Source organism: Carya illinoinensis, chromosome 5, assembly GCF_018687715.1.
Source record: "Carya illinoinensis cultivar Pawnee chromosome 5, C.illinoinensisPawnee_v1, whole genome shotgun sequence".
NCBI lineage: Eukaryota > Viridiplantae > Streptophyta > Magnoliopsida > Fagales > Juglandaceae > Carya > Carya illinoinensis.
The window spans coordinates 9,452,409-9,469,077 of NC_056756.1; the positions used below are offsets into that span (position 1 = coordinate 9,452,409).

Below are 16,669 nucleotides of genomic sequence, written 5' to 3' on the forward strand. Positions count from 1 at the left end.
CTGCATATTAATATGTACATTAATTTAATATGATTGATCAAAAAATAAATTTTATTAAAAATAATATTAATCTAAATTTTGAATATAAAAAAATCAATATTATTATACAAATTAATATGTAACTTTACTTAATAAAACTCGTATGAAAAAGAACAGCCAAGGCATGCAAAGGAAAAGTAAACTTTTTCAACCAAGGCATGCAAAGGAAAAGTAAACAAGTACGGCCAGGCTCCAAAAGGGACCCACACCCAATCTTAATCCGTATAAAAGACGAGAACAAATTAAACACGACACCCCAAACAGCATCATGGCCACAACTTAAACTACTTCAATCCTGACCAGTTTTTGGTATACCGCAAGCCAACGTAATCAGGAGAAGCTGGCAGCCAGAAATGGTAGCCAAGACCTTTTATATAATAAAAGAAAGCGCCAAGTAGGCCTACAAATGTAACTCCCTTGATTTTGTGTAAACGGCAATAGCAATAACAATTACATTCCATGTAACTCAGACTTCTTTTCACAATCTTTGGCTATTGGCAATCCGCACTCAGTCAGCTGAGGATACCTACATATCATACACAATCTTCTCTCCCTCTCTCCCCCAAATGAAGATAAGCAAACGCCATTTTACCTAAACCTTGGAGCCAACGATAAAAGGCAGTACTAGAGGGCATTCAGGCTACTCATAAGACTCTCTGCTGCAAATCCGGAGTCTTATCTGCTGTCAGGGAACTTGGTCTCGTATGCCTGGGGCAGCTGAATGCATATGTACACAATCTTTAATTTTACTATTGAGAAATACGTATTTATCGAAAAAAGAATAAACTAAGAGAGAATTTAATTACCATGTATGTTGCAGTAATCATCTTTCCAGCAAACCATCTTCCATGGAGAGAACGCTGTGCAGCGGCTGCAGCTTGTGTATTCTCAAATCGTAAGTACACAAAACCAGCACTGTGCCTGTTCATTGAAAATGTATTTACATATATAAGCCACACGTATCAATGAAAAATGGAAGACCAAAAGAGAATCTGCACGCTTAACTTACTTGTCTACAAAAATATGCTTCAAATTTCCGTACTTTGAACATTCTTCTCGAACATCTTCTTTTATATCCAAATCGAAATCGGGTTCCGTCTGCAAAAGGTAAGCCATGCAAAATTATCAGCAATAGGAACATGAAAAGGAAGTTTTGTTTCTTTAAAAAAGTATGCCCAACAACCTCAATTTTTGGATCAAACATATCCTTCAATAATAAGCATTCGCTTGGAACACCTATTGTATCAACAGTTGGCACGGTAACAGTGGGACCTTGAAGGCCTACACCAAGTCCAGCAAGAGCAGGAATAGAAGGAAGGGGAGCAACTCCTGGAGATACCACAGGAGCAGCCCCTAGGACAGGTGCCATTGGTAAAGTAAGGCCAGTGCCATTGACAGCAGGAGTGCCAACAGAACCAGAAATTCTGCAGAAGAAAGAAAATGTCAGGTCAAATACATCAATTTCAAATACATCAACATACTAGGGAGAGAACAACCCAGATGCAGTGCCGCTGCGATCCAACTTCTGCATAAGAAGTGCTCGAGAGCGTGCATTTAGCGACTGGAAATTTAAAGAACATTAGGTCAGCTTGCCAATTATATATTTAAGAGAAATTAACAAATCTGAACCATAGAACCAGAAAGGAACACCTAGAAAGTAAATGTAAAATCTAAAACATTGTATAAAACATAATTCTCTAACATGCAAACAATAAAGAGATTTGGCATAAAAATAAAAATAAAAGATTATATTTCAGATATAGAAAAGGTTTAGAACCATATGTTTTGTCACCCTGGATAATGAGATTTCCAAAAAGGTATAGTCAATGATGATAAATTAACAGTCCTATTCTTGCTTCTTGTGTTGATTGTTAGTGGTGTTAATGGTGCTGTTATGCCGTGAACGTATTCTGGAAATCAAACATTTAGGACTGAATGTACTCCTAGTTGTGGTGTAAGCTTGCCACCATCAATAGATAGATGAATCGCAGTAGCATTATAAACATACGCAATAACAGCTGATAAACAAAAATTAAATAAAATCTAGTAGATAATGGAGGTCTAACTAACCAAGCCACCTCCTTCATCATCATCAAAATCACCAGAAATGGCTCCAATATCTTGCAGTCCAGTTTGATCAGTAACAGCTGAAACCTGAACAAAAACAGGGAAAACAGCTAGAAATAAGGTAAGAAAGTAATATTCTAAGTAGGAGAATCTATGACAATGATTTTCGGCACAACATACGCAATTATTAATGCAGTAATCACATAAAATGAATGCCACCAAAGTTTATACAGAAGTATATGATAAGCTGGTAAAGACAGTGACAGGAAAAAATCAAAGTTCAATTATCAATCTTAGTCGTGACTTTGAATCACCAAGAAAACCTCTTTCAACTACTCAGTCAACTATGTGACAATATTCTGTGCCAAGAAGCAGATATTAAAACAATGGGACTAGTACACCGCACCATAGTAAATACATGGGTCAACACATCTATGCAAACATGCAGTTCATATTCTTTAGATATAATTAGTATTTCCAGGGAGAAAAAATGGACGAGAGGCGGGAGAAGACCTGCACGTACTCCAGTGACAAAAGCTAAAAAAATACAAAAAGAACCCCACATTTGCATTCAGATTCAACAGAATACAACTACCATCAATACCAACTAATTCAGATAGGTTATATATTTGAATTGGCGTTTAACAAATGAAAAAACCAATCCCCGATGCATGAAACCCAATGTACAGCCAAAAACTTCATACGCCTAGTAGTACAAGTATGAACAAAGAATGGAGTGGCAATACCTTGATAAGCCGACCTGCAATCTCCAACTGTTGATTCAGACTCAGTGCATTTCTGGAATCCTCAAGGCGTGCAAACTGCAATTGAAAAGTAATACCAATCTTTTATAGGCCTAATCATATCATCTAACACTGTGTCTCCCAGTTAAGCAGGCAAATGCTTCCTTGCTTAGGGAGAGGCATTGTTAGGTAGTTTCAATAACCACTAAACGTTTTAATGGCATAACTCACTTGGACAAAGCCAAAACCCTTGCAATGTCCAGTTTCATCAAGAGGCAACTGCACCAGCTCCACTTGACCAAATGCTTCAAAAACCTGTACATTCAGAGCAAAGGCAACATATCTACATAATTTAGTTAGGAGCATTATCATATCAAGAACTGATAACCATAAAACAGGAAAATAAAGCATAGAAATTACAAGATACTTATTTTTATCGGTAACTAAGAATTTTATTGAAGAGAATAATAGACATAGCCCAAGTACATGGAATATATACATGAGCAATACCTATGCATGATTGTCTAGACAAGAAAGTCAATAAAAAATTTAGGCCATTAAAGGGCATTTACATTAATTATTGTGATAAATTATTTTTAAAGTAAAGATACATTAATTTTTGTGATAAATAACATAGTCTCCTTAAAAAAGCACAGAGAAGTGCATCCATATAAGCTAAAACTCCTTTCAAGTTATGTAAGTAATCATTATGATAGATAATCAAAGATTTTATTAACAACACAAATGGCATAGCCCAAGTACACAAATAGTATACATGAGGAACACCTAATTAGAAATATTAAAAAAGAAAAAATTAAAAAAAAAAAAAAAAAAAAGACTGGAAAATTATGGAAACTCAGCCCCATTCCAATCTATAGAAGCTATCCAAAAGGACAAAGTATCAGTAATGTTAAGATAAGAATCTATAAGGAAAACGAAAAACACAACAAAAGCATATCAACTATAACCGGTTGGAATAGCCCATCCCAGATCTACCACGCAGTGTCCTCTCCCATTACACTAGTCTAATTGATCAACTCTGACAACTTCTGCAGTATAATTATCTGTAGATCCTATGGAATGACTACCAACAAAATATGATTACCTGACGAAGATCAGCTTCAGTCATGTTGAAATGTAGATTGCCAACATAAAGCCTTCGAGCCCCACCTGAATAGGGGCCTATAAGCCCACCAGATACACCAGCTACAACTGTAGTTGACTGGACCAGATTCTTTTCAGCTTCTGATGGCTTCACCATAACTGGTTGACCAAGAAGAAGCTGACCAGAGAGTGCTATTGCCATAGGGACGGACATTGCATCATAGAACTCAATATACCTGCCAGGAGATAGTTAGGATCAGAAGGACACAATAAAAATAATATACAACAAATATACAAACATAATACTACTACATTGAGCATAACAAATTCCTGATACACAGCATGAACTATGAAGTACAAAATACAACTGTCTGATTCAACTTACTCCCCTTAGTGATTTACCACCCCAGAAAAGGCAAATGACTCTATCATGATAGATCTTATGTATATACAATAGCAAGAAACCAGGACCATTACCATAATCATGTTTCAAAAATGGTGTATTCTCATCATTTCCTAAATGTTATGCCGTATTTGACCTATTTTCTGATACATGTGCTTGGCCATGCAACCAAATAGCTTGACTTCTGTTGCCAACCAACCAGCTCAAACCCATGGCCTTTTGAAGCTCAACCTTGGTCCAGCTTTTGAGGTCTATATTCTTCTCTTAATAACCAAAGGATCCTGCTCTCCATCCAACATTTACCGACTCCTGGAACAGACACCTATGCAAAAACACACTTTCGGTGGGTTCGTTCAATTCCTTGCTACATGGTTTCAGCTTTCTTTTTAAAATTAAAAGAAAAAAGGGTTAAAACACGGAAATCCCTTTATTGAACACCATCACGTTTTCTCACAACCATTATTCTATCCTCCAAAAGCAAAAATATCTACATCCAGTAACCAACGTGCCCCATTATGTTACAACAATCAACCAAAAAACATAGGTCAGGGGAGCTATTGCAGTACTTCCAGGAAGTGATGCTTGCATCAGCCACAAATGAAAGAACTATAACGACCATATGTGACAAGCAAGTAAATCAGAAAATTCTCATGCATACCCAATGGACTGTTTAATTTCACAATCTATGAGAAACAGCCAGCTAATGAAAAAAATCTGGAAGCAAAAGTTACAAAACCCACAAAATGCTTATCTGTCCAAATAACACAATAAAGAACACACATCTTACACACCCAGTAGAGCACATTACGCAAAAAACCAAAACAAAATATAAATTTTTTTAATTTTAATTGAGAATAAATCCAAACAACATATTACCTTTTCCAAGATATTAATTCCATTCTGTACAGAAAAATATCTGAAGAAAAAAAAACTATTATATATAAGACCTGACTGATAATCATTCCGAACTTCCCTTTGTTGCTATCAAATTGTGTTCACTTTTGAGATCACTTCTTTCTCTAAATGATTTAATCAAAAGTGAACATAGTTTGATAGCATCTATCCCTCCAGATATTGGGCTGCCTCCTCTCATTTATAACTGTAGATTTTTTCCTGTTTAACTACCCCCCCCCCCCAGGCAGGGGGTGATACCTTCAATTAATTAACTGAAAATAAAAATGTAAGGGCAATATCTCAGGGATTATATATATATAAGTGGCAATCTAAGGGATTTTAGCATGACAAACTTAAAAATCTATTGATGACAGTACCTTTTTTTTTTTGGGCACCGGGTATCCAGGAACAGCGTCCCGACTAATCCCGGGGATACACAGGCCCTTTGCAATGACTTTTCCCCCCAATCCAATGGCCCCCCTAGAGATTGTTTGCACCCAAGGGGATTTGAACCTTAGACCTAGGGGGAGCATACCCCCAAGCCCAGGGCCTTTACCACTTGAGCCAACCTCTAGGGGTTCTATACGTAAATGCAAAACAGAAGTAACTAAGATTTTTCAAGCCTGGGTCATATAGGCAGATGAAACATACCCAACTCCCTTGGAACGCCTTGAATTGCGATCCATTATAAGGCGTACATCTCGCACCTGAGATAATAGACAAGGAAACATGCTAACAATAATTAGAGACAGGGAGAGAAAAAAAAATCAAACACCTGCTGCCACATTTTGAGAAGTGTCAATTTGTTTTTATGTTTTTTAAAAGTAATTTTTATGTTAGATTCATCATCCAAAATAGATCTTCCAAGAAACACATAGTCAAATTTGAGCTTATACTCCAAAAACACTAGTCAAGGTCACAATTGGAGTATCTTGGAAACATTATAAAGGCAAAGAACTTGTCCTTTCTAGGCAATGTAAAATTCCACTCACCAATCCTAACAGATGTGGATGCTACAATCTCCTCCACTCAAAACTCAACATCCTCACCGGGCCACTCTTTTATGCCATGGTTTAAACTCCACTAGTTTTCACTAGTATTGACTCTAATACTATTGGTAACGATCCAGGCAAAGCTCAAATATGTCTGGTTTTATACTCTAAAAGAACCCATCAAGGTTACAAGCAGAACCCCATAAAATAATTGTAAGGCCAAGGACTTCTCCCTACTAGACAATGTAGGATCTCATCCACCTCCCTCTCATATGTGTGAGTATTACAGAACAAATAGCCTATATTAAAAAAAATAAGAAGAAGAAGAAAGAAAAAAAATGCTTATTTAATAAAAACAAAAACAAAATACCAACCTTGCCAGCTCTTGAGAAGAACTCATACACATCTCTTTCATTGGCCTTCAAAGATATCTTAAAAATGTAATGCCAGGAAATATAAGTTAGATCTAATGGAAACTATAACTGACAAATTTTAAGCCATCAGAACAAGTATAATGCCAATGCAAATGTAATTGACTTGGATTACCTGGTAAGCAAATACTGTCCTCTGATCCCGTTCAGGATCAGCCTCTGGTTCAGTTCCTTCCTCCTTTTTCTCTTTGTATCGTCTGTGAGAGAATGAAAGCGTGAAATGCAGACCCGAATTGTCTAATAATAGGTAAAATTGTTATCAAATTATTCCAATGGAAAAACAAGCTGATACAGAACACTCTTAAAGTGAAATGTCACACACACACACGTGTTTATATATTATTTTACTTCTTGGAACGTATAAATGCATCTAATACAGCAAAAATTGCCCTGTAATGTAAATGAAAAAGAAGAAAATAATAGTCCCAAAATGGCAGCAAATTATTCTCCACTAAGAGTAAAACTGCCAAACCCAAGTAGCAGTCCTGCAGGGAACTACACAAAGTTAACATGAAATTACCAAAGCTGGCAGATGGTGAAATTTAAAAACTGTTCCATTTTTAAATTTGATAAGGACCAACCTGGATATAGACGAAGCAATTAATGGTAATGAAAACATTGAGACCAACATAATCATAAATGGAAACAGCATCATCATGTTGTATTGAAGGCAGTACCCAAGGACCTAATTGCATTAATTTGGAACCTGTTAAAAGCTCATATTCCGCAAAGCACATAAAACAAAACTGAGACCTTAAATTATGCCTACAGTCCCAATGAAACTTTTTTACATTTTACTTTTTTTTATATATAAGTAATTTTACATTATACTTATATTACATTATACTCAACATAAAAAAAAGTGGACTTGCAAGATATGCAACCCAATGAAACCTAATTGACGCTTATGGCAAAGGCTTAGGGTCTAGAAGAAAATACAATACCATATGACAAGTAAAAGTTTCTTGTTACAAAATGCAAGTGCTTGTAATGAAAGTATGAAGGCCAAACAAAGTTAGGTACAAAATATGAAACCATTTTAATTGCAAAAATTGATTTCAAGGAATCTATAATTTGAAAAAAGACTTTCTTCAGAGGCAATGACTAGTGAAAAGAACATGCAATCAATTTAAAAATTAGACTTTTTTAAAAACAAGAAAAAATTACTGATAATAAAATTTAAAATTTAAGACTTACAACATATCGACTCAGCATCAATAATGGTGAATTTCTATCTGTTCCCATAAGTTAAAGCTTTTGGGACAAATGAAAATTTCACATGGTATCCAAGCAAAAATCATTTCTTATAAAAAAAATAATGGTGAATGCGCCTTTGAGGACATGAATAGGAAAACCATGGTCATCTAAAGCTAAATTCTTCAAGACAGGCAACCGAACATATCGAAAATATATCAATATATAAAATATGCAACAGAATAATGCAGAACATTAAATTCCCCACAGGAATCAGAAGATGAGGTGCTTCTCTTAAGCAAAGCCCATCACTCTCTCACCAGCATTTCTGCAACAGAATAAATAAAATTAAGCTACTGAGTTCAAAGGTGGAGGATAACAAAAATCATAGCATGACATCACCACCATGGTCAAAATCTCCCACACCAAAACCTCTAATCTTGCAAATGCAAACTTTTGGAGAGATTCCAGAAAGTTCAAGAGGAACATCAAGAACCCATGACCTGAGTTCCTGTGCCTGGCGCAATTGCCAGAAAGACCATCTGAAGATTGCTCTAGCATATCTGCGAGTTCCCAGAATCTAACATTCAATATACTGTATACAGAATTTTTCATACTGTCAAATAGCACTATCGACTTATGAAGGCTTATTTCTTCCACTTTAAATCTTAGAGTGCGTGTAGTGAAAACTATATAGAATATTATCATAAGTTAACCTTGACTTTCCACTAGAGCTATTTTATATTCAGTATACATCAATATGAACAATTATCAAGTACAATTAGTTTTTCACCAGCATTACAGTATCACTGAGTATATCACTGAGTATCTGTAAAGCCCATTGTGCACATTAATGTAATAGTTCCAAAGATAAAAGAATACACAAACATAACATACCTGTTTTCTCTGTCTCGTTCCCTCAACTCTCTTTCCATTTCTCTTTCTTTGTACTCCCTGTCATGACTCCTCTCTCTTTCATCATGCTCAATCTGATGCTTATCAGATCGACTCCTGCTTCGATGCGATCGCTCTCTCTCTCTCTCCCTTTCCCTCTCACTCTCACTCTCCCGAACACGTTCTCTCTTATCTTTGCCTCGATCATGATCCGGCTCTCTATATCTATCCTTCTCTCTCTCCTTCCCATTCCTCTCCTCCCTATCCTTGTATCTATCCCTATCTCTCTCCTTATCCTTATGTTCCCGGACACTCCTGTGCCGATCCCTTTCCCCATCCCTTGACCGCGATCGTTGACGAGATGAACCCCTCTCTCTATGTAGATCACGATCATGAGAATCATCTTCTGATCTTGAGCGCTTGGACCGTCGTTCCACATAATCATCCCTCTCATCACTCCTATGCTTTGAACGTCGACTACGATCTTTCTCTCTAGACTTCTCAATTTCACCACTGCCATTAACAGCATCCTCCCTGTCTTTTTGGGACTCAATATTTTCAACAGTTTTCTCCAAGTAATCGTAGGCATCAAAATCCATCAGGACTCTCTTCTCCAAAACTACACAGATAAAGCTTAGCAGACAATACCTGGATCCAAGAAAATCTATTTATAAACACAGTGTAGCTGCAAAAAAATGATACCAAAAAGGGAAATAGAATACTAAGGTCTAAGAGTTGCATTGTCTGGAGCCCGAGAAAACTGGAACCGCGAAACAGATTATTCCAGTTGAAATAATCATCTAAGTACATTGACAGATAAAATTTGAAATTAACTGCAGGAAGAAATTTGCAGCCATCCAACTTGTAATAACCTTTAATCGGTATGCTAATCAACTGTACAACTTAATTTATTGATCGGGTATAATTTTTTATAAGCAATTCACTGATCGAACATCATTTTCAATTCAATTTATTTTCCAAACACAAAAAGCCCTAGTTAAAGCTATTTAGCGATCCGTTGGTCGTAGATGCAACGCGGGAATTAAAAAGAAATTGAATAAGAAGATTTACCGATTATGATAGTTTAATCCTGAAGCTTACACCATTTCTCAGAAACCAAAAGGAAAGTCAGATTTTCAGCGAGAATTTGAAAATTTACCTTCAGAGAGGATTGTAAAGTAGGGCTTCTAATGGTAAATTGTATAACAGCGAGAACCCTATGCGTCCGAGTGCCTGAAAAAACCTTTGCGAGCTTGAAGCGCGAGTGTAGATTTACGTTGCTTCTCCGTGCTGCATCGCTAGGGCAAGAAGATGAGAGCGTGGGTGACACGTGACCGTTATATTGTTGGGCTGGGTTTGTTACCGTTTGGGCCGGTTACGGGCTCAATCCTTGATGGGATGTTAAATCAGTTTCAGATACAGTCTTATAGAGAGTCATGCATTTCTTTTGAAAAATATAAAATAAAAATAAAATATTATTAAAAAGTTCCTTTTTTTTTATATTTTATATTTATTTTGTTTAAAATGAATGCGACAATCACATTTTTTATGATTATAAATATCATTTTTTATTAAAAAAATTTAAAAATTTTATTCAGTGCAAAATAAACCTAATAAAATACTTACATAACATAATTTAATTTAAAAAATAAATTTTGATAAATAAAATGCAACGTTGTGAATGGTGTGATCTACCCCAGCCAAAATAGAATAACTCAAGAAATAAACACAAATAAATTTAAATCAATATTTACAGCTGATTTGCTGACAAAACAAGTAAATACCATGCAATTGCAAACACGTCAAAAATACTTGTGGAGACCTTGACAAGAGAGGCATCCAAATCAACACCATTCACTTACATAACTTATTAAAAACTCATTTATGAAAGAAAAAATTCGGACAAATTCAATAGTACACCACCGGTATAAATAAACCACCGACGGGAATAATTATTGAACAATTGCATATTTTGTTATTTATCTCGTACATCAGGACATGAATTGTGTCGGGTCCAGGTATATGTAAGTTTGTAGCTCATCAAAAAGGCCAAAAATCATGTTGAGTTCATCCCAAGGTGAGAAGTAATCATCCTCACCAAAACCTCTGGAAACATAGTCAGTTTCAATAATCAATATAATGTATACACTATTTCTGCACCTCAGTTTGGCTTAGATGTCTGGTTTGTCATCGCATTCGAGCTTTCTCGACTAAATACTCCCCATCCCTTCGTCCCACCCTTGTCAAGGCCTGGCTTTTGGGTGTCACCAGGATTTAAATTGGACAAGTTCGTATTTGGTGATACCCCTCTTGTGCCCGGATTCCTTAAGGAATCATAAGGGTTTCCTTCACTTTTCACTTGAACTTCTGCAGCTGCAACTCGCTTCCCAGGAGCATTTGGAGCACTAAAAATGCCATAACCGGGTGCTGTGGCATTGGGAGTGCCAGGAGGACTTGGTTCTCGCTTGGGCATGCTATTTAGAGGAAGCTTTGAGTTTCTGAATTCAGAAGCATCAATGCTGACTTTACTGCTTTCTGGTACCGCTGGAGAGAAATTCGCATCCAGTGGGGGCTGCCTTCTTTGGTTTGGAAATTGGTGGTCTGGCCTCAATGAGTCTCTCATCTCTGGACTCCTATTATCAACTGGTCTTGACGATGGAAACTGATTCCTTGGCTCACTTCTTTTGTACCTATTTTGCCCTTCTGGGGAGGATGGTACTTCATTTGTTTGCATAAAATCAGGTGGTGGAGTGGAGCGCAAAGTGTCTGAAATATTAATATCTGACAAAGGAGAGGCAGTTTTTTGAGCAGTTCTGAATTGTTTGTCAGTAGAACCCGAAGTTGCACCATTCACATCACCACCAAACTGGAACACTTTGTCAAAGTCATCAGTAGCACCATCCACTGACCAGCGATTCTTATCATCTTCAAGATTTTTATCTATAGGCAGGTCAACTTCATCAGAAAAGTTACCTTCCTCAGTTTCTGATTCAGCAGAACTAAGTTCTTCAATGGGATCAATGGAATTAACAGCTCCTGGTGCAGTGGCAACCACCTGAACCTTGGCATTTTTATCCCCTACAACCTTCGATTTGTTCCCACCTCCTTTCTTGGGTGCCCCAAATTTGACATGCCTCACTATCACATGTGCCTCTGTTTCTCTCACTGATGGTCCACTTTCCACAATTGATACATCTTCAATCTGCAGATGGTTGTCCATAATTAATAGTGCAGGGGACCAAAAAAGATTGGACAGTCATGATTCAAGCATAAAACCATGAGTAACAAGATCAAAATAATTTGGCAATACCAAAGCAGAGAGACGAGATAGCAATCCTCCCAAGTCCTGATCTTCTTTACCCATGGCCCTGCACTGTTTCATATCCAGAGAAGAAAATTAGCAATCCAAGCACATATGGTTAGTGTGATAACCTTGGTTAAAGAACTTTTAAGGAGATATAAACCACAAGATTTGGTAACAAAAAATAGAACTTGTTTTGGCAAATTTAGAAATAAAAGGAGTTTTTGTGAGCTTATCTACGTATATTAAAATGAAGAATGTTAGAATAGAACCTAGTTATAGTAGTATCGGTTCCTTATTTCTCTTTTTTTCTTTCCATCTTTTAATAGCCACTGTCAGTACAGCAGTTCTTGCAAGTTTAAAAATAATTAGTTTTGAACTTCCCCACGCTCCCTCCCCCCTCATATTGCCTTCTCACGTTGATTCAAGCTCTTTGAGCATTTACAATTACCATGCACCTATTTATTTTAAATTTTCTGATTTCTAATAGAGCACAGAATACAGGACTTCCTAGAAGTATCTGATGATCCATCAATATACCCAAAAAATGGGCACGAAAGGATCAGATATTAGTCTCTCTTAATGCATGCAACTCAGAGAAGCTCTCACATTAAAGATAAGGGGGGAAGGACATCAGCATGCAACATAGATAACACTCAAGTAGCAGTTATACCAAAAAACATCAAAGCATCAACAGATACATGCTGGAAAATAACACCTGGGGTGGGATCAACAATTCACATTTACCCCCCCCCCCCCCCTTTCTCTCCCCAAAAAAAATAAATAAATAAAATAACAAAAAGAATAAGCAGGAAGAGAATATCTAAAGTTGACACGAAACCACACAAAGGCAGTGCAATCTGGACCCATCCCTAGGAGATAAAACCCACAAACACGACCCCACCAGCAAAAACATGTATCAGGGAACTCCTAGTGCAGAATCGAATCCAAGATGTCCAAGTCTACAGCTCATCCCAAGACCGCCCTTCAACCATTAGGCTGCACCTTGATGGGTCATCTAAAACTTTTTCTTGTTTTTGATAGGTACAGGTGATGTAAAACATTAGTAAATCAAAGAATCATTTAAAGAAATAAAAGAAAGTACCTTGACCCGGTAACCACGCTCCATCAGTCTTTTAATTTGCTCTGCTTTCATCTTTAAGTCCTTTAACTCCTGAAAAGAGTAGCAGGTATGTTCTAACACTTAAAATTCACTCTCAATCTACCTTTAACCTAATTCATAATATTTTTGTATGAGTTTTTTTTCGGGCGCGGGGGGGGGGTAAGTAGAATAAAGGGAACAATTCAAATATAAAAATCCCAGAAATCCCTGTAGAACAAGCCAAAAACACACTAACAGATGATGTAACAAAGTACTCAAACATCAATTGACATCCCAAGTGAAAAGAATTTAATGGTCTCTTTTCTAAGTTATAGTGTCCATATTGTTATTGATTTTCAAGCCTTTTTAACAAATTCGATGACAGGTTTGCCGGTGAGGTTAAGGGGGCAGACTCAAGATCTACTGCCATAGTGCACGTGGGTTCAAACCCCCCAGCCTGTAAGTTAGTCAAATGCCAATTTGGCCCTCTTGTACACACCTTGTGTACCTGAACGTGCCTTTTGCATTGTTTGATGAAACTGGCTGAGATAAGTTCAAGGAAATACCAATGCGTGGTGGGAGTAAAATAGGTAGCAGGTTTTCAAAGAAAGAACTTACCGTTTTCCCTGAAAAGCGAACTTCTTTGTAGTCTCCTTTTCGCAAAGTCACATCAGACTGCAGTGCATCCAAAAAATTAAATTCTTTGCTGTCTCCTTTCGAGGTAATACGCATAGAAGGATCTCATAACATAACTTATTTGAATCTTTGAAATAAATCCAAAATAACAAAGTAGTGGTTTTGATCAATATAGAACACTAAGGCACAAATCCACGATATCATTTACCTTGCTTTTAGCACGGTCTTTTTCCTTTATCTGTTGTTTGTACTTTTCTCTGTGGAAATCCATCAGTCTACAGACAGGTGGATCAGCATTTCTTTGAACCTGTAAACATTACGCAATTGAATCCCAGAATGGAGCCAATCTACATTAAAGTTGTTTATTATGCTGAAATTAATTATTGAGCATCACAGGACTTTCTTGTTCTTTGAAATTTTTTGGTTAGATGTATATCTTATATACTTCCTGTACTTGGGTAACCCTTCCTTTTTTATTATTAATAAAGCATATCTTACTTATCAAAAAAGTATTGAGTATCACAGAAAGTGACAGGGAGCTAAACTTCACAAGACTTATAACTCCACCTTCACCTCAAAGCTGGCCATATGCCCCAAACATCAAAGAGACGGGTCAACTACATCACTGGAAAGCTGAATTTTTCAATCATAAGCGAGTCCAAGTGGCAACCATTGAAATTTTTCGGTCAACACTCTGTTTTGGCGAGTATCACATTCATGAGTTCTCTCCACAAGTACCATGGCCAAAAAATCAAATATCATACCTCCACTAAATCGAGTTTGAGCTTCCTGGCACGTTCAAGTGCTTCATGCCTTGAGACCTTTTCGTGCCCTGCCCATAAAGATGAATTCAGAATGACTCCTAATAAAAGTCTACCAAACTCTGACATAGCCCAAAAGACGTGATTTTCCTCAAAGATTGTTTAGTATTTAGTTCGTTCTTTTTATAACTAATCTTGTTAAAAGCACAGAGGGGCACATCCCCAAGTAGACAAGAGTGGGAAACAACCAACGAGAGCGAATATGTTTAGTAGTTAGTTAACTGCAATGTACAAGTCTTAAGAATCTCTCCAAATCATTCCTTGCCAGTGGGTAGCTAGAAGCCTCTGAATCATAACACCATTGGTAACTTCTTATGATCAATTAGTAAAGGAGCTTTTCATAGTATAATCTATTTTCTTTTTCCCATAGACAATGTAGCTTAAATTTGTATTGCCTGAGAGAGCATGACCACAGCAGTGGATGATGAATACTAATTATCCTTCTCTTACACCAAAAAGCCTATCCACAGTATTAGACACCAGTTATAACTCACAATGTAGCCATCATTTCTTCGACAGGCATATCAAGTATTAGAATGCAATGCTTTTGAACTTAATGTAGATCTCGAAAAAAAAACTAGATGTTCTTTTCTAGAATTTTTCCATAAGGAGACAGCATGATGGGTGAGTATGTAATATATTTATTGCAAAACACTTCCAGCTGACATACCTTCCTCTGTCACAAGCCTAATAACTGATGCCATGATTTGTTCATTCAAACGCGGCCCACCCGTGTCCTTCTTTTCCTTCGGCTTTGCCTGGAAATTCAACAATACATCATGTCATGCGTTACCCAAGTCCTAATACCACCAGAAAAAGAAATTCACGGCCAAAATAACTAGCTACTTACAACCTCATATAATTACCATCGATCTGCACTCGTGACCACCCATCCCAGAAAAAAAATAACCAAAATAATAAAGAAACCAAATAGTCCACAAATCACACTTACGACCCGACCAAAATCATATCCATTACACAGCACCACAAAAAATAAAAATAGCCCGATGATCACAAACGACACCAAAAAAAAAATAATCGAGTCATCAGACTATTCAGTGCCAAAATAATAAGCAGATTACACCCAAGTTGTTACCTGAACTGGTGCAGCGAAAGACCTGACACTGTTGCAAAAGCTACTGGGTCCGACGTGATTTACCCAATATGGATTTTCCAAGATACGTCGGTCGGTGTGCTTCGAGTTTGAATAGGTAGGAGCACCATTTGGGATGCCAAGGTAATGTCTTTGAATATGATAGGAGAAGTGCTTTGGCTTGAAGCGGCTAATTCTACAACAAAATGCCATCTTTTTCTAGTAGAAGATACCAAACTGTTGCATGTTTTCACGAGAGAGACAGAGAGGTTGATGGAGAAGGATTTGCCGACTTGGATCCAAAACCCTAGCGAGGGGTTTCAGACTTTCAGTTCTGCGAGTGATGCGCTTATACCGTTGAAAGTTCAGTTGTTCAACACATTTGATGTACGAAAGGGCCAAAGCCAGCCCAACTTCTGAGCCCATATTTATTAGGCCTAGGATTAGGGCCTATTCCCAAACCGGACCGAGTTTTCTTCTAAAAACCATAGTTGTTATATTTCTAGAACATAATCGCTTATTTGTAAAATAAAATTAAATTAATTAATTAAAACCCATTATTAAATATTTATTCTGACACAGTCAAGTTGAATCAATTGATGTAATGTTTTCTATGGCTAATTTAGATTAAAAATAAATACATATTTTGAGTATTACAGAATGCTTTAATATAGTGTCACTTTCGAAGGTTGTTTTATTAAACTATATTGTTGTTTAGTACCTGGTTTTCTATGCTGCAGTGAAGAGCCATTAATCAAAGCACTTGATACTGTTTTTCTCCTTCTTTGACAGTAACGGCTACTTGTGGAATGTCATCCTACACGAACATTATTATTAAATCCATATGAGAGGATGCGAAAGTATGCGGTGACACCCTTCGCGACATTATTTATCACACATTATTCGGATTTAATATGTACAAATTGATGGGAGAGACAGAGAGAGATGAATTGTG

At 36.9% G+C, this 16,669-nt stretch overlaps 2 protein-coding genes across 7 annotated transcripts; both read right to left on the bottom strand.

Annotated features, from left to right (window-relative positions):
- Window positions 1-369: 369 nt before the first annotated feature.
- Window positions 370-10,077, bottom strand: LOC122311878 (RNA-binding protein 39-like). Of its 6 annotated transcripts, XM_043126641.1 has the most exons (15): window positions 8,765-8,784; window positions 8,273-8,430; window positions 7,255-8,195; window positions 6,789-6,870; window positions 6,617-6,673; window positions 5,902-5,957; window positions 3,955-4,189; window positions 3,081-3,164; window positions 2,853-2,927; window positions 2,110-2,193; window positions 1,536-1,600; window positions 1,223-1,463; window positions 1,049-1,137; window positions 846-960; window positions 370-756 (listed from the first exon to the last, which is right to left on the bottom strand). In XM_043126641.1, exons 3-15 carry the CDS (start codon window positions 7,329-7,331, stop codon window positions 715-717), a joined length of 1,302 nt encoding a protein of 433 aa, XP_042982575.1. In that variant the 5' UTR covers window positions 7,332-8,195; window positions 8,273-8,430; window positions 8,765-8,784; the 3' UTR covers window positions 370-714. The 6 variants fall into 6 exon arrangements, with proteins under 6 accessions (XP_042982575.1, XP_042982573.1, XP_042982572.1 ...); XM_043126639.1 differs by lacking the exons at window positions 7,255-8,195; window positions 8,273-8,430 and adding an exon at window positions 9,921-10,077 and having other exon boundaries at window positions 1,082-1,137; window positions 8,765-9,409; XM_043126638.1 differs by lacking the exons at window positions 7,255-8,195; window positions 8,273-8,430 and adding an exon at window positions 9,921-10,077 and having other exon boundaries at window positions 8,765-9,409.
- Window positions 10,078-10,619: 542 nt separating this feature from the next.
- On the bottom strand, window positions 10,620-16,074 carry LOC122311012 (translation initiation factor IF3-1, mitochondrial). The gene is made up of 8 exons (XM_043125349.1): window positions 15,718-16,074; window positions 15,292-15,379; window positions 14,565-14,632; window positions 14,009-14,107; window positions 13,783-13,839; window positions 13,168-13,236; window positions 12,072-12,134; window positions 10,620-11,963 (listed from the first exon to the last, which is right to left on the bottom strand). Exons 1-8 carry the CDS (start codon window positions 15,925-15,927, stop codon window positions 10,923-10,925), a joined length of 1,695 nt encoding a protein of 564 aa, XP_042981283.1. The 5' UTR covers window positions 15,928-16,074; the 3' UTR covers window positions 10,620-10,922.
- Window positions 16,075-16,669: the final 595 nt, after the last annotated feature.